We start from the raw sequence: 25,040 nt of genomic DNA, 5'->3' as shown, positions 1-25,040 counted from the left end.
TTTAGATAATAATAAAAATAATAATAATAATAATGTATTTTAGATAATAATCATTTTATTTCTTTATTTATTTGTTGTTGTCACATTGCACCTTCAGGGTCTGGGTTCGAGTCCTGCCTTGGGTCTGTGTGCATATGGAGTTTGCATGTTCTCCCGGTGCTTGGTGGGTTTCCTCCAGGTTCTCCAGTTTTCTCCCACAGTCCAATGACCTGCAGAGTATGTTAATTGGTGTTCCCAAATTGCCTGTAGTGTGTGTGGTGCACTGTGATGGATCAGACTGTCCAGGGTGTCCCCCGTCTCTAGCCTGGGGTAGGCTCCAGGCCATGCAACAGGATAAAATTAAATAGAAGATACATGAAGAAATTAATAATTGTAGTTGTTAATATTATTTACGAACTGTGCATTATTAGAAATGTATGATCAGAAAATGTCTAAATCATAAACCTGTCCTTTCATTAAACACGTACACAGGTTGTATAACCAAACAGGACACTTTTGAGAAACGAGGAACTATGTAAAGCTTCATGCAAGTACTAAAACATGGGGTTATTGTTTAAAATATTTTTTTCTCTTGCTACCCTACCAAATAGTTTATAGTTTATACCCCAGGTTGTGTGTATTTCCTGTTCTGCTCATGTCTTACACTGTTTTATATTTGTACTTTGTGTGGCTTTGAATAGTGTTGTGTTGCACCACAGTTCTGGGGAAACAGCATTTTGTTCTAATGTGTACAAGCTACATACTGTATATGGAGGAAAAACAATATAAGTGCAGAACAGTCACTTCTAGAACTCCTAAACTGATGTGTAAGGATACGATCATCATGTGATCAGCTGCCTGCTGTGTGTGTGTGTGTGTTGCTTACCTGAGGAAGAGGTGGCACCAGGATGCATTGTGGGAAGAAGGCAAGCCAATGGGGGCAATGTTCTTCAGGTAAACTTTGGGTCCAGGCATTTATGTTGCTAAGAGTATTCCCCAATGGCAGTGGCCTCTTTCAACACAACTTCACAGAGGTCATGTGGATCCAGTGCCTGTACTGTCAAAGATGTTTTGGTTGCAAAAGGCAGACCTACACAATATTAGGCAGTTGAGTTTAATGTTATAATTGATTGGTGTGCACATATGCACATATACAGTAATATTCCAGGTATACACATATACCTGGAATATTCCTGAGCCATCAAGAAAGAAAAAACTCCATTAATGAGATAACCTGGTCATTCACTACATTCAGGTTAAATGGTAATTCAACTTATTGCTACATCATGCCTCTGACTCTATATTATAACACGGCTCCCAGAGGCTTGTACAGTGGGTATGACACATGATGGGTGCATCGCTTCATGTGTTTCTGTTCTAACCCTGACAAGCCCATCACTCTACAATAGGGTCAGTCTGGATTCATCAGACCATATGACATTTGTCCATTGCTGCCCATCAAATTGAAGCCTTATATCCAATTAGTGTCACTAACAAGTGATTTTTTTTATGACAACCCAGCTGTTTCCACCGAAGCTATGAATTCTTCTACAAATTTTTACAAATGCAACTCCACCAAGCGTTAAAGTGTCACAATTTTTTCTGACCACATCTGGAAATTCCTTTGGGATAAATAAATTATCTATCTATCTATCTATCTATCTATCTATCTATCTATCTAAGGGGTATTAAAGTCAAAGTGGAATTTTTGATTGTGTAGAATAACATAGTCATGAGAGTAAAAACTACTTATAGTTCTCGAAATACTCCCCTGCTTTACTAATCCACTTATCTCAGCATTTCAGTAGTGCTTGGATACCATCAAGATAGAAAGATTTTTCAGCACACCAGAGCCTTGCTCAGACAGCCTGTTGCATATCTGATTGCTGGCCTCCCAGGAGCTCCTTTTTTGGCACAAACATGTGGAAATCACTTGAAGTGAGGTCAGGACTATACATAGAATGTGGCAATAACTCCCAGCTGCGTTGCCGTAATATGCAAGCTTCATGTGTTTAGGAATTATTGTGTAGACAGTTCCCACAGACAGATGCATCTCTTCCACAAGTTGGTGACAAATTATCTGACGATTTTCAGGGATCAGTAGTTCTTGTGGGCTCCGAGCCACCTCGACTGAGATAATCCTTCATCGGAGTTGTTCTAAATGTTTGCACCATTTAAATAGTCAATTGTAGCTAAAAGTCTCATCACTGTACTGTGCTTGAAGTCTTCTGTAAATGTCAATCAGGTCATTTATGAGAAATTTCATCATAAGTCCAGGTTTGACTTTAATGCCCCTGGTAGATATCAGATCAACACTATTGTAGTGTACAGTGGTGTGAAAAACTATTTGCCCCCTTCCTGATTTCTTATTCTTTTGCATGTTTGTCACACAAAATGTTTCTGATCATCAAACACATTTACCTATTAGTCAAAGATAACACAAGTAAACACAAAATGCAGTTTTTAAATGATGGTTTTTATTATTTAGGGAGGAAAAAAAATCCAAACCTACATGGCCCTGTGTGAAAAAGTAATTGCCCCCTGAACCTAATAACTGGTTGGGCCACCCATAGCAGCAATAACTGCAATCGAGCGTTTGCGATAACTTGCAACAAGTTTTTTTGCAGCGCTCTGGAGTAATTTTGGCCCACTCATCTTTGCAGAATTGTTGTAATTCAGCTTTATTTGAGGGTTTTCTAGCATGAACCGCCTTTTAAAGGTCATGCCACAACATCTCAATAGGATTCAGGTCAGGACTTTGACTAGGCCACTCCAAAGTCTTCATTTTGTTTTTCTGCAGCCATTCAGAGGTGGATTTGCTGGTGTGTTTTGGGTCATTGTCCTGCTGCAGCACCCAAGATCGCTTCAGCTTGAGTTGACGAACAGATGGCCGGACATTCTCCTTCAGGATTTTTTGGTAGACAGTAGAATTCATGGTTCCATCTATCACAGCAAGCCTTCCAGGTCCTGAAGCAGCAAAACAACCCCAGACCATCACACTACCACCACCATATTTTACTGTTGGTATGATGTTCTTTTTCTGAAATGCTGTGTTACTTTTACGCCAGATGTAACGGGACACGCACCTTCCAAAAAGTTCAACTTTTGTCTGGTTGGCCCACAAGGTATTTTCCCAAAAGTCTTGGCAATCATTGAGATGTTTTTTTAGCAAAATTGAGACGAGCCTTAATGTTCTTTTTGCTCAAAAGTGGTTTGCGCCTTGGAAATCTGCCATGCAGGCCGTTTTTGCCCAGTCTCTTTCTTATGGTGAACACTGACCTTAATTGAGGCAAGTGAGGCCTGCAGTTCTTTGGATGTTGTTTTGGGGTCTTTTGTGGCCCCTTTTGGTTTGCTGGAGTCCCAAAGCATTAGAAATGGCTTTATAACCTTTACCAGACTGATAGATCTCAATTACTTTTGTTCATATTTGTTCCTGAATTTCTTTGGATCTTGGCATGATGTCTAGCTTTTGAGGTTCTTTTGGTCTACTTCTCTGTGTCAGGTAGCTCCTATTTAAGTGATTTCTTGATTGAAACAGGTGTGGCAGTAATCAGGCCTGGGGGTGACTACAGAAATTGAACTCAGGTGTGATAAACCACAGTTATTTTTTAACAAGGGGGGCAATCACTTTTTCACACAGGGCCATGTAGATTTGGAGTTTTTTTTCTCCCTTAATAACATAAACCTTTAATTGTTTAAATTATCACCATTTTGTGTTCAATTATGTTATCTTTGACTAATAGTTACGGGTTTTGATGAGCAGAAACATTTAAGTGTGACAAACATGCAAAAGAATAAGAAATCAGGAAGGGGGCAAATAGTTTTTCACACCACTGTATAAACACATGTACACATGTTGCAATAAATTAATGTGTAATTTCTAATGAAATAAACATTTAGCAAAACTCTGATGTGCAGGTCGTATCTTTTAGTTTGTATTTTATGAAGTCTGTACATAGATCAACATGCCAAAACCATACATGTAAATGAGATATTGACAGATAAAATAACAGATGTCAAGTATGTTTATTTCAAGAGAAGGCCAAAAAAATGCACTTGCACGTGTACACAGCCTTTCTCCCACACACATACACACACACTCCTATGAAATACTCATCTATTAAAGAAACAGTTTAGCAAAAAAAAATAAAAAATAACTTGCACAATTTTCCATTGTTCCTAACGTAACATTACAGCATTAACATTATAACTAGATGATGTTTGAGGTGTGAATTTACAGAAGTAACTGGATGAGTTAGACTTTCATTACTTGCTAGCTGCAATAGCCTTCTGCCTGGTGCAAAACATCAAATAACGAACTGGTTTTAATTGATTAATTACACTTATTTTAAAAAGAAAATCGTATATATTTTTTTCACTGAACCATCATTTTATGCTTTGTGTATAAATAAAAAGGATAAACTGTTTCATTTTAAAATTTCGATTTATATTTACAATTTTCAGTGACAACATGCTTGATCTCTACAGCATTGCTTAATCTAATTAATCAGGGCCACACATTTTAAACCACACATACACAGACACAGCTTCTGCAAGATGATGCAATTGATACATTTGCAAGTTCACATGTACGGCACAAAGTGACGTCTGAAATGCAAACACAGTTGCACACTTCGCATCTCAGGAAGAATCTTCTTTACTTAAATTTTACTCATTTTTATGCACAGCTTGAGGGAAAAAAAGGACAAAAAAAGAAAAAAGAAAGCTCCAAATTCACAAGATAAAATATAATCAGTATTTCTTCATTATTATTTGTATTTCTATGTACATACCATTAGTGAGTCACTAACTATGGTGTCAGAACAATTAAAATAATAAATAAATAAGGCAACCCAAAAGTACACTATGTATTGCTGCTGTGGGTGCTTTATATCACACAACAGCATCATGATCAGTGCTTTAACACCCATCAAATATTTAGTAAATCACACATCCTCACACTCACACTTTCAAACACATACACTCTTAAATTACTCTACACATACAAATAAATATACATTTCAACAAATTTCTTTAAACCTTTCCTGCAGTGTAGATCACAACAGCAGTGAAAAACTTGCATCCTGCTCAAATGATTGTGATGCGATGAAATAAAGTGCTGTGATTAAACAGTCCTAAGAGGAAAGCCTGTCTAAAGTTTAAAAAAATTCCATCAAAGGCTTAAATAAAATTTTTAATAAAGACACAATAATGGAAAGTTATCAGGAAACTGTGGGAATTTATAGTGTTTTAAAAATCAAATAACACAAATTGAATTTGAAATGAATCTATATTTTGTGTAACAATTTCAATCAGTTTCAATGCTGGGTTAAATTAACACACCCCTTTAGAAATTCTCATTTGGTCACCATGTGAGAAGATGTAAGAATGCTTTATAAATTAAACAGAAGCTTGCTGGATGACTCCGTAGTAGCAGAAGGAAATCTGAAGGAGTTAAATTACCCAGAATGCATTAAAACACCCCAACCTGTTCCAAATACAGTGGAACCTTGGATTATGAGCATAATTCATTCTGAAAGCGCTCTTGTATATCAAAGCACTCATATATCAAAGCACGAAATTCAATGATTCGTTCCATGACCCAAAAATATTCATATAAAAATAGTTAATACAAAATCTAAAGTAAAAATGAAACAAATTAACCTACACTTTACCTTTGAAAAGAATCATGACTGGTGTTAGACAAGAGCAGAATCAAGAGCGGGGGTGGGCTACTGTGCAGGACGCCTTTCACACGCTGCACACAAACACTACCGGAATCACTCCTCTAAACAAATTCATCTCCCTCTTCATTACTACAGCCTTTCGAACTTTTTTTTTCTTCACGGAGGCCGTTATTACAGTACAGTTACAAAAGAACAGTCACTACTTACAAAAATGCTTTACACACACACACACGGTCACAATGTTATAGTAAACAGTACATACGTGCACGGATGTTAACTATACTAGTGACGCATGCACACTGAGAATGAGTATAGGAGACGATTACCCACAATCCCACATCGCAAGAGAGAGATGAGTTGCTCGTCTTGTAAAAACGCTCACAGACCAAGTTACTCACAATCCAAGGTTCCACTGTACCTCAGGCAACAGATAATAATCTGTATGAACATTAAAGCTTCCATAAAATACTATTCTCTATTTATCATTTCTGTAATAGACAACATTGGCCACTTTTCCTTGTATTGAGGACATAAAGAAAATGTGTTCTTAAATATCAGTTACAATCAACAAAGTTTTTAAAACATAACTAACCATTATAAGGACTTTCATGAATTCTTCAGGCCTATTTATGTGTAAATTAAACCCTAAATCAGAATAATCCATACTTGTGAAAAAGATATTGGACTATTATGTTGTCAATTGCTGCTTCAAAAAGCTAAAAAAAAAAAAGGGACATTACTTTTGTAACAACACTGATTCAGTGCTGTAAAGTATAATGAATAAAGTAAAGTATATGAATAAATCTACACCAGAAAAGCTTTCAGGTCCAGTTTCAGTCCGATGTTTTTTTTATACCATTGTGTTCTTTTCTCTGAACAAGGAAATTTCAACATTTCTGTCTAACGGGCAATGTATTACAGATGTGGTAAATAGAAAGACCAGGCTAAGCAGATAAAGAAGACTGGGTGATTTCTTTTAAAAGCAAATTAGCTTTCCTGCAATTGCTGTTTTATTAGCACATTTAGCTATTTCTTAATTATGCTTCTCTCACGTGTGTGGCGTAAGTTGTTCATATTGCTGAGCTGTAAGGGTTTATTAACTCCAGCACTGCACTATAGAGTTTAGAGCAACTGTCTGCCCATCACATGGGTCTTGATACTGTTGCCCTGAATGATTTTTGTCCGACAATATGCACGTCTTAAAATTCTGAAATTAGGTAGTATATGCAGAGGTGAACAAATTACTAACCCAGGCATTCAGGGTATGGTTCATCAAGCAGTTAATGGAATTAATCTTTACCTCTCACTAAGTGTAAAACAATTATTTCCTTTTGGTATTTCTGTTTTAACCTAATGTGCTTTATGTTGGTTCGACATTACTGAATAGTACAAGCTGCTGCACTACGCACAAAGGTGCTGGTAGTATGTTTTTAATCGTAAACTCAATAGAGTAGACTCACCTCCCAGTTAAGTGTTGAAAGGAAATAAAAAAGCTAGCCGGATTGAAATCATATGCATGGATGAATGAAGAGAGGACTAAAAATCATAGCTGAAAAGCATTAACAAAATCTATTGCAAAGTTTGCAAACACAATGGGTTATGTTAAATATATTATAAGGAAAGGATAAGCACATCATCACACAGTCACCCCCTCCCTGACAATTCACGCACTCATTCCATTGATTATTAAAGCGGTATCCCCCCTAGCTGGCCATATCTTATTACACAATGTTAGCTAGCACCTGGTTAAATAGGTCTCTTGGTGATCAAAGCATCAGACTGTGTACGGACACTGGCCTGGTGGGTTGGATAATTAATAGTAATTTGTCCACCCCTGACATAGCTTACAACATAATATTAGAAATTTTTCCTCATAGTGAAGTTAATTGTAGTATATTGATGCTAGACAGAGCAAGCTTCCTCCAATCTCACATTCCACACCAAGTAATTTCTCTATACATATGAAAAACATGCCCACACTCAGAGACTCACACACATAGAAAAGTAAAAAACAAAATAAAAAAACGTTTTATGAATTACAGGAATGTTATCTCAAAAGACGTAGTTATTACTGGTTGGAGTGCTGCTGTTAGTAGACAGAATGACCGGAGAACCATAGAAGAATGACACTAGTGTATGTTCAGCACAAAGCTCCATATTGCAGCACAAAGCCTGCATGTGGTTTTGGATCATGACAAGATGAAGATCGAAGACACCAGTCACTTAAAAATGTGGTAGGAAGTTTGGTCAGTTGAGTTGAGTCGAGTTGGAAGCCACATCACACCTGAACGATCTCCGGCACCGTCGGACTCACTGCTGTGAACGAGACACAAGAGCGACTGTGGCTCAACTGTACACATTGTAATGCTGTGCAATTTGCAAGATATTTGTGCTTTCAACCGATCAAATGCACATTCAATACAGATGAAAACAGAAATATGATTGTAAAAACAAGAGGATAAACATGCACATGGATTACAAACACACAGACACCTGAACCTGAACCCCCTCCATGCAGATGACACCAGTGTATTAAAATCTACAGAAATAAATAAACACAACAGCTACAGTAAATCAATCAAGAGGGATTGTAAAATAACGAATGACACAAGAATAGTGTTTAAGCTGCCAAATATCCAATACATCAGACAGTCCAGGCAGCTCTGTGACCAACAGTAACTTACTGTATCACTGTCCTCATCCCCTGTGGGCAGAGTCCTGGACTCTGCTGCGTAGTGCAGAGGAGAATAAACCCAGCTCCTCTCCTCTGGAGGCTGATTTGGGAGGCAGAGAGAGAGCGCAGCAGCCGGCATGAGAAAGCAATAGAGCCGAGAAGTGAGAGAGGAATAGAAGAGTTTGTAGGAGGTGAAAGATAAGACAGACAAACACACTGATGAAAGAAAGTAGAATAACATTAAAGAATCATTCAAACTCAAGTATGTGAGTTTGGGTTAGTGTTTGGGTTTTGATGCTGTGCTAATTTTACAAGTTTACACTATTTTAAAACAAGCTCATTAGTTTCAATAAAACAGATTGTCTTGTTGATGTTACAAAACAGCCTGAAGACCATGAGCCTGTTATGTACAATATGCTAATTATAAGGAATAATAATAAAGATAAATAGCAGATTTGTCTCCTGGCAAATAAAACACAGAGGAATCAAGATAGTAAAGGCATAGTGAAATCTCACTTGTGTTTACCTGTGACAAATGCAAGATAGTTTACTATCAGGCTAGCCATTTGGTAGACAATTTACATATTTATGCATGCAGCCTCCTTACATGTCATATGTGTATACAGCAAAAGGTCTTTCTCTGGATTTTAAATACTGATAGGCCCCAAAAAAATGTATAAACACTTAAAAAAGAAAATTATATTCGATATACAGTATAATGATGGTGCGACTACTGACGTATTTAAATACTACCCTTAGCTGCAATAATTCAATTCAAGTTGTAAAAAATAGTATAAATAACAAGTGTGTATACATGGTTTTGGTTCCCTCTGTATATACCAGTGCTAAAGAATTCCTTATGCTAATATTCAAAGCTTAAAAAAAACAACAACTATTAAATAGTCTACCTTATGCCACAGCATATGTTCCTCGCTATTATAAGCAGGATAGACTTTAATGAAAGTTAATAATAAATTTTTAATGTTAAACAGATAATCTTAATTCCTGTAGTGTTTTAATGTGGAAGAGCCATTGCCCTTAAGGTTATGGATTGTGAGATTCCATCATCAGGTGAAACTGACTTAAAACATTTAATGTTTTTATGATGAAATGTCCTATTGAAAAGGGATTTATTATTTTTTAGCTTGGCTATTGTGTTTTTTATTAATTTTTGGAGTGTCAGGGTTTTTATAGTATTTTGAACTTGTGCACAAAATAAGTCATGTTCACTTTTTGCTTCTTAAAAAAACTAAGCCTCTAAACTACTGTATAAAAGCAGTTAGTAATAAAAAACAGGAAGAGGGGTAGCTGGCTACAGAAAAAAGGAACCGGAACTGTGCTAATAAAATGGGAAGTGGAAAAGGCAGTGGTGTGTCCAAGTTCACATTCTGGCTTTCCACATATTTAAATAAGCTAAACATGCCAACAGGATGTATGTGTGTGTGTGTGTGTGTGTGTGTGTAGGAGAGAGAGAGAGAGTTCTAGTTTCCTAGTTTCTCTGCTATTACAGCATTACAGTCACAATGTTCCACAACAGGCTAGTTGACTACCAGGACTTACACTGTGGCCTGAAGTTAGCCCCCTGTTGTGTTTAATGGTCTGAAACAGCTGCCATCAGAAAACTAACAATAGGCAGAAGCTGTGTGTGTGTGTGTGTGTGTGTGTGTGTGTGTGTGTGTGTGTGTGTGTGTGTGTATGTGTAAAGGAGTAAGGCACAGTTAGACAGATAAATTAACAGAGAGAGAGAAAGAGAGATGAATATGGAAATAAATGGAGAAAACAGAATATAAAAAGTGAGACAGAAATAGTTGCAAATGTTAAAATTGATATCATGTAGTCATGTAGAGAGAGAAGCAGAAGGAAAAGAGAGGAACTGAGTGAAAAAAACACAAATAAATGAACAGGTGACAGGTAGCTCATAGTTGCAAGTGGGTGGCTGTTAATTATAAAACCCGGTCTGGTTCAACTGATCACTTGCATTCAACATTCACCACAGAGTTAATTTATTTTACAGTGCAGTGAATTCTCAAACCTGATTGGTCCGAAAGTTCTAATTAATTTACAGCAGCTCTTGAGTGGTGTTCCAGCTGCAAGCTTATTGTAAGTTAAATTCTTGTACAGGGAACATGTGACACATTATACAGACACATTAAAACATGTGTAAACATTAATTCGGTTATGTTTTCTGTGGAGAGACATTTATTTAATGTTTTTGGAAGAGTCTCCAGTGTCAGCACTTTGTAACAATAACAGGAAAAAGGTCTGATGAAGGAAAAGCTGTAAGTTTTTAGTCACAGGAAAGCTGTCTGGCACTGGAGTTTACAATTAGTCATGGATTTATATCTGACCCAACAGAAGTGATGGAACGGGATATGTTTTGTGGATGTTAACTATAAACTTAACTATAACTGGATTAAGCAGTATAAAGTATAGCTATTTAATACACATGAAAAGTGCTGCTGTGTATGGAAGCAGGGGTGGCTCGGTGGTTAAGGTGTTGGATGTCAAGCTGGCAACCCGATGCTGTAAGTAACTGCCACAGAAACGACGGATATATCTCCAGGGTGGGGTGTACCTGCCACCAGATGTGCCGGTACGTAGACACATATCAAGAGGAATACAACACAACCAGGCTGACGTTGAAAAATTAACATCTTCATGATGGGGAGAAGAATTTAGCTTTCCCAGTTTTATTTCTTATATTAATCCCGCTATTCAGTCAATTTACTAGAACCCATTTCCTTTAGCAATGAAGAAGCAGCTTAAGCCGTGCACACAGCAAAAGACTGATGTGATTGTAAACAAGCTGATTGCCGACAGCTGTATTCCTTAGCAAGAGGGATGACAAAAGCGGGTTCAGGAATGTCCTCCGTCACTGCTGCACAAGCATAGTCATTACACAGTCAGAGGCCTTAGGACACATGCTGTATAAAATAAACATTTCTTAAAACAAATCTTAGTCTGAAACCAGGCACTAAAATGAGACGAATTGTCTTTTCATGCAGCCAGTTCAGCGCACTGTGGAAAATCTGATGAAGGTATGCAGCAGGGAACAAAACCGCACACATCACATGCTGTTTAGACCAAGCAGCATAACACATCATGCTGGACATTTAATGAAATGAAAATGAAGCAGACACTCCTAACATACAATCCACTTTAATAACTATCTGGATGAATTAAGTTTATTACTAAGTAAATGTTTTCAAGCCAGAGGAGGAATGCCCAGTTTGATATAATGTCAAAAAGAAAAAAAAATACAGAAAAAATGAAATCCCTACATGTTTCTCCTAAGCTTAAATGTTATTCTGATAAATTTGGATTATCCAATGCATGTATCCTGTGTCGGATTTTGCGGTGCGCTAGCGTGGAACAAAATGGAAATCTCGCTGCTTCTTCCTGAACATATACATCTATACATCATTCGTTTTATTGTATTTCAGATTCAATAGCTTAATTTTGCAGTTTAAGTAATTAAATACTTAACTGAAATAAGATTTTTAAAAATCCTAAAAGCTATATTTTATATAAAAGAATATATATTACAATAATTAGCACCCTTAGAAATGATTATTTATAAAATTCTGGTTCGATTCCCGGGTGATGCTGTAACCTCTCGCAGCCAGAGGTCTAGAGAGAGCGGATTGGCCGAGCTCTCTCAGAGGGGAGGGATGAGAGGTACTTTGTGCTCTCACATTCATCACGACTCTACAGCCAATCTGTGAGCCCGTGCAAGCGGAAGGAGCGGATAGCGCTGTCCTCCAGGTGCGTTACTCTGCCCCCAACAATGCGTGAGCGAGGAGTTTAAAAAGACTCAGCTGGCGTCCTGTGGTTCGGACTGAATAGTCTTCAGCCTTTCTGACTGAGTGGTAGTAGTAGCCTTAATGTGGGAGCCCCCTAGTGACGGGGAGGAATTGGATACGTCTAAATTAGGAATAAAATAAATAGAAAAATAATAGGAAATAAAAAAGAAAAAAAAGAAATATGGATAATAATATAATTCCAGTCTGAACTTAAATGTGAATTAAACCAACTTGCGCTATAATACAAACATATAGTCATTTCAAATTTAAAAACAGACTTTGGATAAGACAGACTTCCCTTACTATTCTTTTAATTGTCAGTGTTCATTTTAAATAATCACACTACAAATTATTCGAAATATTATTTTCTGCTCTGTGTTTTTTTAGGCACAGAACTGTTCCTCGTCTGGCTTCAGCACACGGCAGGGGAAACAATATTCTGTTGAACACACCACACACTCACACTGGCTTCTCACCAGGTTAACAACACCCGCTCGTCACACCAGCGATTCTGCAGACTGCACAGATTCAAATTATCATGTCCCAGATCTAATAAACATGTCTGTGTTCTCTTATATTTATTGCATTATCACAAGAACCGCTGCTTATAATCAAGTCCCTGGTGCTAAGCTTCCAAAACAGTACGCAAGACTCGGTTAAATTAAAAGTGCTTGTGACACTGAATATTTACTTCAGGGAGGCTGTGGCTGAAATACAGAAATGTAGAACGCCAGGCAGACTCTAAATACTCGAGAGTCAGAGCATGCTGTGACAGAACGATACTTACAAAGTAGATCTCAGTGATTGGCACATCATCATCGTCGTCTACAGAGGAGTGGCTGAGGCAGCCAGAGGCTTGACTAGTGCAGTCTGAATCCACCACAATTTTAGGACTCGCAGGAACTGTGGAACAGGAAGCTTCGGCAGAGAGCTCAGGTTCTTCACTGAAAAAAAAAAGTCAAAAAGCTGCTTATTTCCACACTTGGAACTTTTTCACAACCACCAGTGCACGTTTGGTGTGCAAGCGTACTGAAAGAAAGTGACTCACTTCTGGATGAAATTCCCACACTTTTGAAAAGAGCTGCGCATTACAAGGTTGAAAACAGAGAAAAGGTTACATTACATCAAGAATTCTTTTTAATCTCAGAACCATCCAGGTCTACAACTTAGGTGAACGTTGAGCAAAATGTGTCGTTAAACAGGAGCCTTGCAGGTGAGTGATTTTAAGGAGATTGAAATTAAAAGCACTAAAATAATAAATCCATATGAGCATTTGCAAATCACGCACCCAGCAGAGACAGAAGGAGCAAATAAGACAGATGGTTAACTCCCCTCTCCTACAACAACTTCTTTCCCCTCATGGCCACCCACTCACAGTCTCAATGACCTTGCTTCACTGACAGACCGCAAAAACCACACCACGACCGATTTTTAACCAACCGCTTCACACCATGAAAGCAGGACAACCTGGGAGACTGAAAAAATAACCCTTCAAAGTTCAACCCTCAAACAAATAGCTTGAAAGGTTTGGATCTCGATGATGCCATAGCTACAGTATCTGTGGTTAGAGGACAAAAAAGGCAAAATTGGAGGGATGTTACATTTTCTTTCCCTGCCTGTCAGTCACAGTGACACTAATAATGTAAAGGCTGATGTATGACTGGTGAGTGGAGACAGGCTGAGAGAAATAAGGGAGAAGATAATCTTCTTTTTTTTTTTTTAAAGGGCCTTCAACTGGGGCCTTTTATGATGACTTTGATAATGATGTGGCAAAACAAGGAATCACTGAGGAACTTTTCAGACTGTGGCTACACTGACCACGTTACAATTTTCACTGAATCAGTGTTTGACATTTTTCTCTGCTGCATATTTGGATGACTGCTTTGATTTTTACTCAGATTTTTTAATACCTTTGTGAACACATTTTGCAGACAGAATGATATGTATTCTGCCGGACATTACACAAATACAGATGTTCCCTGTGCTATATTAAAGGCTGTTAAAATAATAAATACCTTGTCTCTGGAGAAGGTTGTGGAGCTATGAGTGTAGGCTCACTGTCTTGTCGCTTCAACTCCACCTCTACAGTGATGGTCTGTTGATCTTCCTCCTGAGCCCTACAATCACACCAGCAGAGGGTGCCAACATTCAGCAAAGCACCATGCAATAACTAATAAGAGTGAATAATGTGTGTAACATACACTCACATAATCAGCGTAACACGAGTTTAAAAAAAAAGGGCTCTTTCTGTGCAAATAAAATGATGGTCTTTCATTCTTGGGATTAATATAGGGAGTTGTTTGGGGTTTTTTTTCCACATAGGAATGAAAGTCAAAGCAACTTACGTTCCGTCTTGGCTAGACTGGGTATGTCTCCTGGGAGAGAAAACAGAGACGGCATTATAGCAGGCTCAGCTGTGGCCGCTAGTTTGTGTGTGTGTGTGTGTGTGTGTGTGTGTGTGTGTGTATGTGTTAGGGATTGGTTACCTGTAGCGGGGGTGCTCAGAGGTGTCGGATGGTGAGCGTTCAGGAATGGATAGAGAGGTGGTGGAGGAGAGTGTGGTGGCAATGGAGGCAGTGGTGGCATCCTCAAACGATGGAGGTGTGCAGGGAAGCACATCAGAGCGTCCTGAGAGAGAGAGAGAGTGTCAAAGTCCCTTTGCTTATTCATCTCAACACTGAGTCTAAATAATATCCTTCACTTGTGTGCCTATTTGTTTAATAAATTTTAAACAAATCATGCTATTTATTCTAGGCCAATTCTTATAGAATCAAAAGGAATTCAAATATAATCTTAAATTGTTAGAACATCTGTTACTAAAGTTAGCAAAAAGTCCAACATACAGCTTCTGTGTTAAAGCAAAAACAAAAAAAATTAAATTAAATTAAAAACTCATGTTACTAAGAACCACTCCATTAACAAAACACAACCCTCTACTCATTTAGTCAGCCTTTATAAATACTAATACTGAGGCTGCCATGCTCAGCACAGCCCAGCACACACCCTGGAGCTCAGAGTCCAACCAAAATAAGCAGGTATTTCCATGGTGGTTGAAAACATAGCTGTTTACCTTCATCCTCCAGCGTGGGGAAGCTGCGAGCTCCTCGCAGGTCGTAAATGCTGTCATCTCTGTCGTAGGGAAGCTGGCTAATAGACCATGCGGCTCCAGGCCCTGAGTATTTGGGCACGGCCAGGCCGCCACGCCCACGCTTTGATGGAGAGGATTTCAAGGCTAAAAAAAGAAACACAAGAATCGTTACAACTTTGAAAAAACAAATACACCTATACAGCCATAACTTGATCAGCCATAAAATTGTTTGTGTCTTGTTTGTGTCCTTAGTTTTGCATTAAAGAAATTACTATAAAAAAATTTTTTTGTGACTGTCAGCCTCTCCAATGGTGAACTCAGGTAAAAGTCCTAGGGTGATGGCCAACACTAGCAATGGCAGAAAGTAATCAAAAATAGAGAAAATAATTTGTTTGCAGCGTGTACAACAAAAACAAAGGCTTTGTCAAAATTACAAGATTTATATATACTATATACAATTACTATTCACTTTATTAGGAACACCTGTACATGTGCACATTCATGCAGTTATTCTTGTGCAGTGGCAAGCAGAACAAGGTAATACATGGTGCAAGTTTCTGACTCTGTAACTCATTGACTTTAACCAAGGCAAGGAGGTTGGTACCAGATGGGAGGGTTTAAGAATTTCAGGGCACAACAGAGTTTGGAATGGAGAGAATGGTGAGAAAAGCAAAATAAAAAAAAATGATTTACATCTGGTTCTGTGGGTGGAAACATCCTGTTGATATGAGAAGTCAGGATAATAGTCAGATTGGTTAAAGCTGCCAGGAAGCATATAATAACTCATATAATCACACTTTACAAACATGGTGAGCAGAAAAGCATCTCTCAATACACAAAAGATAACACCATGACACCTTGATGTGCATGAGCCACAACACCTGAAGACCACACCAGGTTCTACGCCTGTCAGTCAAGAACAAAAATCGTCATTAGCGATAACTTGAGCACTCTGACGGGGAAGATATTAGGGTTAGAGGAGCCCATCCAAACTTTAAAGAGGAATAGAGAGCGCAAGAGCAGCGTTATTCCCGTAGCTGAAAGTCTGGGTGGCACAGGCGGATAGCCAGCCCCCGACTCCGGCATTAGAGCCCTCACAGTGGGACAAGGGGGTAACGACTCGGCGGCATACTCATTCAGGCAAAGCTAACGCTGAGGCTAGCCCACCGGAGCACACCTCTTCTGCGCTTCATGTGTCCAACAGGTTTTCTCTCCTCAGTGATGCACCCGCTGAGAAACCTGAAAGAGCTCTGGTTATAGAAGACTCTATACTGAGAAACATAAAATTACCTAGGCCTTTAGGGGCGCCAGCGGCAGTATTTAGGTGTATCCCGGGAGCCAGAGCACCGGACATAGCAGGTAATCTTAGGGCTCTAGGACAGCAAAGGTTCTCCAAGATAGGGTTACATGTTGGAGCAAACGATATACGCCTTCGTCAGTCAGAAGTTAGTAGGCGTAACTTTACAGAGGTGTTTAAATTAGCGAAGGCAATGTCCGATGAAGTAGTATGCTCTGGTCCCATCCCAATGCAACGTGGCGACATAGCTTACAGCAGGTTAAGGAAAATAATGTGGGCTTCATAGACCAATTGGAAGACCTTTAAGGGCAAAGCTGGCCTGTTAGTGTGGGACAGTGTCCATCCCACTCGGAAAAGTGCTGCTCTCATTTCCTGTAGTATAGCTCATAGTCTCAGAAGAGGCCTAGTTAATAGGCGACAATCCAGAACCCAGACCTGAATTTCTCTATGAATTTGCAGATTTCCTCTTAAACCTTGTCATCTCTGTAGACAAGGTGTTAATTGCTGGAGACTTTAATATTTATTTTGAGCACGCAGAAGACCCTCTGAGAACAGCATTTATGTCCATATTGGACTCAGTAGGAGTAAATCAGTGTGTAGTAGGACCCACTCATAAGGCAGGTCACACTTTATTAATTTAATATTATCCTTTAGATCAAGTATAAGAAATATAGCCACAATTGCACAGTCTGAAGTTATCTCTCTATCAGATCACTGTTTTGTCTTAATTAAAGTGTGTCATAGTAATAATGTATGTACAGAGCCGCGCTGTATTAAACGTACATTCACATCAGATATACCACACAGAGCTTTATCAGTAATCTCCCAAAGTTACCAACTTTGGGACTTACTATTTTGATTCATACATGTTTACATCTCATACCAACTTAAATAACTGTTTTGATTGTGTAAAGCTGCTTTTTCGACAATGTCAAGTGTTAAAAGCGCTATACAAATAAAATTTAATTGAATTGAATTGAATAAAAAACTTGCAAACTTTTGTCGGTCCTCAGTTTGGGTCAGTCTGTGGGTATGATAGCCTCAGATTCTTGTTACGCAAGTTGAACCTGATGTGGTCTTCTGCTGTTGTAGCTCACCCACCTGTCTGAGGGTCTGTGCATGCTGAGATAATTTTTTTGGCTTACCATGATTGTACAGTGTGATTGAGATACATATAGACTTCCTGTCGGCTCAAAAATGTCTGGTCATTTTCCTCTGATCTCTCACCAACAGTGTGTTTAAGTCTGCAGACCCTCCACACACAGGATGCTTTTATTTTTTTTGTACCATTTTGTGTTCTCTCCAGAGACTGTGTCTTGTGTCTGAAATTACCAGCAGACCAGCAGTTTCTGAAACTCGATTCAGCCTTTCTGGCGCCAACAATTATGCCATGATCAGAGTCAAAGAGTTCACATTTTTCAGATTCTAATGTCTGATGTGAACATTAACTGAAGCTCTTAACCTCTATATATATGATTTTATGCATTGTGCTGCTACCAAAATTCTGGCTAATGGGATAAGTACATGAATGTGGCAGTGTTTAGGATTTTTAAATGTTGATCCCCATTTTTTAAGGGACCAAACAAACTAACAATCATAAATTAAACTGGTTGTAAATTCTAAGCATTCGTCGACTGCCTTTAGTCTAGAGCCCATAGACGTGACCAGATGATAAGTTTCTGCCCTAGTGATCTTCTTCTTCCAAGGCTTTATTGCAGATGTGTTCAGCTAGCTTTAAAAGTGTTTTGTCTTCTGTTTGCTTTTAGCATGTGGAATCCACATTCAATTCGGTTCAAATCAGGTAACTGACTTGGTCATTGCAGAACATTTCCACACCTTTAAAAATCTTGGGGTGCTGTCAAAGTATTCCATTAGTCATTATTTATCTCCGCTGTGATGTCCTATCCAAAGATTCTGACTTGACTGCATATCATATTACTCTCCATCTGTACATTCAATCATCATGTAATCAGTCAATCATACTTTTGAAGCAGACTTACAGGTGCTTTTTCTAAATACTGTGCTGCTCATAAATCTGAAGAATCTGTCTGCATAGAAAGAAGGCCGGTGAACAGACACTGTATCCTAAAAAAGAGAATAACTCAGCGTTAGAAAACTGGAATTTTATGACTAATTCTAGCTGCATCATTAGGAAAGATCTTGACAACATCTACATCAATAACAAATTTCTCAAAAAGGCACTGTTTACTTAAAAATATACCAGGACATGAACACATACATTTCTGTGCAATAGTCTTGAGCCAGCCCACATTTCATTACATTTTACTTCCAAAGAGTCAGACTTTCCTGTATTTTTTTTAATACAGTCTTAAGAAATTGGTCCCTAGGTTTCCCGAAGGATTTTTTGGCACTAATTTTTGGCAGGTTTTTTCACTGCAGTCCTTGTACCTCACCAGTTTCAGATAAATGTTTTTGCTCGTTAAGCCGCACAGTGACCCATGAATCATTTAAGCATAAAAATCTAAATTAAGGTACAAACCAGTGAGAAACAGGAGCACACAATGACAGATATTCAAGCAGTGGGTGAAACAGACAAGAGGGAAATTGAGGTTACTGCTGAGGTTGTTACATAAACAATTTTTCAATGACTTTGCAGCCTGTCACAGTAAAACATAAAAATTTATAAAGTTCTTTATGAATCCCAAAGGGAAATTTTAACATATCTCAGTTAGGAAATAGGGGTCAGAGCACAGGATAGGTGTCTGTGGAACATACTGGGTTAAGAGCCTTGCTCAAGACTCAACAGTAGCAACCTGGTGGTACTATGGCTAGAACCCCCGACCTTCCGATCAGAAACTCGGTAACCTACAGCCTTAACCATTTGAGCCACCACTGCCCTTCATTTTTTGCCATTTCTTTAATCTATATAGCAAAATTGTCTATGAGGAAATGCAGAAAGAAGTATGACTAAGTGAAGAGAAAGTGCCGTGAATGTTACACCACGTAACGGCAGGACATCAAAACCTTTTCCAACACCTTAAAGATAAACTTTTCTCATCTTATTTTTCATCCATGCATGAAAATACACGTCCTTCTCAAAAAATTAGCATATTGTGATAAAGTTCTTTTTTTTTTTTTTTTTATGTACTGATAAACATTAGAGTTTCATATATTTTAGATTTATTACACACAAATGAAGTAGTTCAAGCCTTCTGTTGTTTTAATATTGATGATTTTGGCATACAGCTCATGAAAACCCAAAATTACTATCTCAAAAAATTAGCATATCATTAAAAGGTTCTCTAAACAAGCTATTAACCTAATCATCTGAATCAACTAATTAACTCTAAACACCTGCAAAAGATTCCTGAGGCTTTTAAAAACTCCCAGCCTGGTTCATTATTTAAAACAGCAATCATGGGTAAGACTGCCGACCTGACTGCTGTCCAGAAGGCCATCATTGACACCCTTAAGCAACAGGGTAAGACACAGAAAGAAATTTCTGAACGAATAGGCTGTTCCCAGAGTGCTGTATCAAGGCACCTTAGTGGGAAGTCTGTGGGAAGGAAAAAGTGTGGCAGAAAACACTGCACAACGAGAAGATGTGACCGGACCCTGAGGAAGATTGTGGAGAAGGACCGATTCCAGACCTTTGGGGACCTGCGGAAGCAGTGGACTGAGTCTGGAGTAGAAACATCCAGAGCCACCGTGTACAGGCGTGTGCAGGAAATGGGCTACAGGTGCCGCATTCCCCAGGTTAAGCCACTTTTGAACCAGAAACAGCGACAGAAGCGCCTCACCTGGGCTACAGAGAAGCAGCACTGGACTGTTGCTCAGTGGTCCAAAGTACTTTTTCGGATGAAAGCAAATTTTGCATGTCATTCGGAAATCAAGGTGCCAGAGTCAGGAGGAAGACTGGGGAGAGGGAAATGCCAAAATGCCTGAAGTCCAGTGTCAAGTACCCACATTCAGTGATGGCCTGTGGTGCCATGTCAGCTGCTGGTGTTGGTCCACTGGGTATCAAGGGCAGGGTCAATGCAGCTAGCTATCAGGAGATTTTGGAGCACTTCATGCTGTTATCTGCTGAAAAGCTTTCTGGAGATGAAGATTTAATTTTTCAGCACGATCTGGCACCTGCTAACAGTTTCAAAACCACTGGTGAATGGTTTACTGACCATGGTATTACTGTGCTCAATTGGCCTGCCAACTCTCCTGACCTGAACCCCATAGAGAATCTGTGGGATATTGTGAAGAGAAAGTTGTGAGACGCAAGAGCCAACACTCTGGATGAGCTTAAGGCCACTATCGAAGCATCCTGGGCCTCCATAACACCTCAGCAGTGCCACAGGCTGATTGCCTCCATGCCACACCGCATTTAAGCAGTCATTTCTGCAACCGATTCCGACCAAGTATTGAGTGCATAACTGAACATAATTATTTGAAGGTTGACTTTTTTTGTATTAAAAACACTTTTCTTTTATTGGTCAGATGAAATATGCTAATTTTTTGAGATAGGAGTTTTGGGTTTTCATGAGCTGTATGCCAAAATCATCAATATTAAAACAATAAAAGGCTTGAACTACTTCAGTTGTGTGTAATGAATCTAAAATATATGAAACTCTAATGTTTATCAGTACATTACAGAAAATAATGAACTTTATCACAATAGGCTAATTTTAATTAACTTAATTTAATTTAAGAAGGACCTGTATTAAAGGTAGCAGCATATTTTAGGAAAAGATAGGTAAAGATACGAAATGTAAAATATTACAAAAAAACCTTCATTTACATTTCTACTTGAGAAAAAAGTATTTACATTAAAATGTACATAAAATCAAAGGTACTGAGCTTTTATTAGCTCACTGTAGCCTTTAAGTCACAGTAAAAGAGTCTGTCTGTCTGTCTCTCTCCACTGTGTACGTTGTGAAGCAATTTCCGCTTTAAATGCTACATACCCATCTGGTTAGGTAAAGCAATGCCATGCAAAAATGTAGTGAGGGAGAAAATACAGATAGTTGTTGTAGAATGTAGTGGACTAAAGGTAAAAAGGAGCAATTAATAAAAGTATTCATGTAAAGTACAAATACATGAAAACTGTACTTCAGTACAGTAACAAAGTAAATGTATTGTTACCTCCCACCCTCTGTTAATGTTAATCCGTACATGTGGATCTTTAAGCAACACATCATGATGTCAAACTTAAGCAAGTGTTACTTCCTAATGCATTCAGTAGCATATTGCCACACTAGCCCACTTTTAAAAAGCATAAGAAAGAACTTTTCATGTTGCTACAGACATGGTTCCTGGACACAGTTACAAAGGAGGGCTTCAAGAGGACCTGCCCAATACACACTTTAGATCCAACCACATGACTTAGCCCTAAACATGAGTTTAACAATGCCTTTTTTTTCAAATAGGAGTTTAAAACAGGAGGTTCATCACCCACTGCGAGATAAACAGCTTTATTAAGGTAAAAATTAAGTAACAGCCATTTAGGTTCAGATGCATGTAAATGCGTCACAGCCATACTGAGGAAGTGGAACAGCCTCACAGCTGAGCCTGTGAAGCTTTCAGCTATAAATAAAGAACTGCTGAATGTGAGATGTGTATGAGTGTGTATATGTACAGTATGTCTGGAGTGTAAAAGACTTGGACAGAAAGATGTGTTTTTTTTTTACCATTTTTTTGTAACTTAAAAGCAAACCTAAACTCAGCTAGGTTGATTATTGATTATTAACTATTCCTATGATCATTAAAAGTGGTTATAAACTCACTATTATCAAAAATATTATATGGCATTATTTAGTCTTTATACTTGTTAGTCTAGTTGGCTGTCACATAAAGCTTAACTCAAACCTAAGTAAATTTTAAATGTCAACTTGGACCTAATGCGCTCTGTGAATGGAATGCTCATAAATAAAAAAAGGCTATTTTAAACATTTAAATAATTAGCCTAATATCTAAATATTTGTATTATAAATGTGTTGTGAAATAGTCAGTGCACTTAGGTTAATAGTTAAAGAAGTTGATAAAGAACACTTGAGGTCTGTGAGCCCACACCTATAATAGTGGGCTTGTTTCAATTTACTTGAGCACTAGTCTATCTGTGACTGGATTAAAGGTAGCTCGTAGTTTCAGAAATACATTCAGGAAAGAATTTGGCATCACAGTCGAGGTCAAAGACTACAGATCATCTAGATAGGGTGTTCCGCTAAATAATTAGACCTTCAAACACAACAATCAGACTGATACCACATTGTACCAGAAATAGACTTTTTTACCAGAAAATACCAGAAATTTACAACTGAATTATGATCTGAATAGTGTATAAACTGCAGGAGAAACTTGAATACCTACCCCGTCATGTACAAGAGCTTTCCATGTGTGTTCTAATTTCTTTATTAACCTGCAACAAAAATAACCATCAGTAATCATAAGATCCAAAAGTACAAATAAACAGTATACTAATACTGTACATTGGCAAGCTCTGAGTATTTCAAGTTATTTACAGCAGATTTCAATAAAACTGAAAGAGATGAAAAGTAAATGGAAGATCTGACATCATGATTGTGTTACCTGTAAGACTGCAGGATGTCGATGATGCCAATGTACAGTAAAAGACGCTCTCCTTTACTGTTCACTGCAGGGATGCCTCCCATCCTGAGTGGGAAATTATTTACAGTGGTTTACAGACAATACAGACTCTGTACATAAAGAAGACGTGTAGATAAAAAAACTCAAATTTTTTTATTTTAATTTTAGGATTTTTACAGAGAGGTGATGCTGAAGGTCAAGCTTCAGGTGAACAGTTGTCTATCACAAATTTTGACCAGGTTCATGGAATATGTATTTTAGCACTGGGTCAGGATTGACTGCATTTCTGAGACTAGCCAATGAAAAAGCAAATAACTTCATATCAACTTTTTTTAAAAATTGTTTCCCTGTGTGTACATACAGACTTAAGAGGGTAACCAAAGGTGCTTGGTTTGGGGAGGTGGTGGTGAGAGGGGGATAAGCTGGAATTTATCAGTTTTAATTCAGTCAAAATTTCACATGCACTTATCTAATCCTAATATATAATGAAAATTTATAGGGAATGAAAAAGTATAATAATAAAGTTTCTAAAGTCTATGTCTTGCCCCTTGTGGATACCCTAAAACTACCCACTCCAGCTAGTACCATGACAACATGTACTGTATTCTTCGTAGGTCTCCAAGCTAATGGTGCAGGAGATCAAGATTGTTAACTATATGCATGCACACGCAGCGGCATACTCAGATTTAAATGGTGCGTTCTGTGCAAAATGTATAAATGAAGGTCTGGTGTGCTGTGTCCTAGTAAGTATAAGTGCTCACGTGTCTTCTGTGTCGATTTCCTCTCCACAGGCCGAGGCTCCCTGGATGGACTCCATGGCGGTAGAGTAGAGGGCTTTCTGGGCTGGTGGTCTCTTTCCATCGCTGCTGCTCTGGGAGCCCTCAACATTCTGCTCCCTCTCAGCCTGGTCAAGGTTATGCACCCCAAGCAACAAGCTGTAATCCATGATCTTAAAACTCTCTAGCACCTACAAGACAAACAGAGGAACACTGAAGAAACTGTCACCGTGGCCTGTAATTAGCGCATGGTGAGCAACCTGCAAAGCATTTAAAAAGCACCATCTTTGGTGCCATATCAATTGTATAAACAAAAAAGTAAAGCGAGAGGAAGACCCAGAGCACACGTGCACAGACACCGCATGTCCTACCCTTATAAAAATGGCCAGCAATAACGACAAAAAGAACAGCAGTAACAGGATAAATAATGATGCTTAAGAAAGTAATATAGTTGATCACACTATACTTCAGTTTCCATAAAGCCTGCTGGTAAAAAAAGGTCAGTTGAGGGCTTTGACTAAACATGGACATTTCTAGTGGTAATTTAGTTTAGAGTCACAGTAATTCAAAACTGATTGCAGTAATTCCACCAATTGGTTTGTTTAGTTCTTTTGCCAAGTGACAGAAGATACGACTGTGTAACACGTCATTAATAAGTGATGTTCCTGTAAAGTGAGACTTTGATGGGGTAAGGCCATCTCACTTAACAAACCTTTGTTTTTCTGTCCTTGTCTCTCAGAGGTTTTAAAGAAAACAAATTTAGCAATAAGCAACGAGAAGCAAGCAGCAAGTTTAAAGCTGTGAAAGAGCATGTTAAATCCTGCCCCTAGAGTAAATGCGGCTGACGATTTCTCTCTAGGTGGCCTGCCAGTTAAGGTGTTGCAGTTTTTCTTTTCTCCTAATGGGGGCAGCAGGCTAAAATGCAAAAAGCCTTTCCTCCCTCTGACTACACCTGCAAATTAATTTAAAGAATGAAATTCAGTCAAGGCAACATTGTGCAAAGTTAACAGTGAAAAGTGTGTGTGTGTGTGTGTGTGTGTGTGTGTGTGTGGGTCTAGATTCTGAAAAGTCTGATGGCTTGTGGGAAGACGCTGTTACACAGTCTAGCTGTGTAAGAACTAATGCTTCTGTACCTTTTTCCAGATGGGAGAAGGGTAAAAGGTGTGTGATCATCCACAATG

General features: G+C 38.4%; 1 protein-coding gene across 8 annotated transcripts in view; it reads right to left on the bottom strand.

The window, feature by feature from the left end:
• Positions 1-3,887: 3,887 nt before the first annotated feature.
• The window catches only part of pip5k1ca (phosphatidylinositol-4-phosphate 5-kinase, type I, gamma a), a 36,923-nt gene continuing 15,770 nt past the window's right edge, over positions 3,888-25,040 (bottom strand). For 2 of the 8 annotated variants that reach the window (XM_053513145.1, XM_053513146.1), the window contains exons 8-18: positions 23,845-24,050; positions 23,066-23,149; positions 22,847-22,895; positions 18,529-18,613; positions 15,214-15,375; positions 14,630-14,771; positions 14,489-14,518; positions 14,159-14,260; positions 12,931-13,087; positions 8,351-8,440; positions 3,888-8,205 (exon numbers count right to left, since the gene is read on the bottom strand). In XM_053513145.1, the coding sequence (XP_053369120.1) occupies positions 8,062-8,205; positions 8,351-8,440; positions 12,931-13,087; positions 14,159-14,260; positions 14,489-14,518; positions 14,630-14,771; positions 15,214-15,375; positions 18,529-18,613; positions 22,847-22,895; positions 23,066-23,149; positions 23,845-24,050 (1,251 nt within the window). In that variant the 3' untranslated portion in view covers positions 3,888-8,061. Of the gene's footprint in view, positions 8,206-8,350; positions 8,441-12,098; positions 12,265-12,930; positions 13,088-14,158; positions 14,261-14,488; positions 14,519-14,629; positions 14,772-15,213; positions 15,376-18,528; positions 18,614-22,846; positions 22,896-23,065; positions 23,150-23,844; positions 24,051-25,040 lie in introns of those variants that run through there. The other 6 variants (XM_053513147.1, XM_053513148.1, XM_053513152.1 and 3 more) reach the window with 6 other exon arrangements.

Source organism: Clarias gariepinus, chromosome 15 (assembly GCF_024256425.1).
Source record: "Clarias gariepinus isolate MV-2021 ecotype Netherlands chromosome 15, CGAR_prim_01v2, whole genome shotgun sequence".
Classification (NCBI taxonomy): Eukaryota; Metazoa; Chordata; class Actinopteri; order Siluriformes; family Clariidae; genus Clarias; species Clarias gariepinus.
Note: the sequence above shows the minus strand (reverse complement) of the source record. Positions and strands in the feature narration are given on the sequence as shown.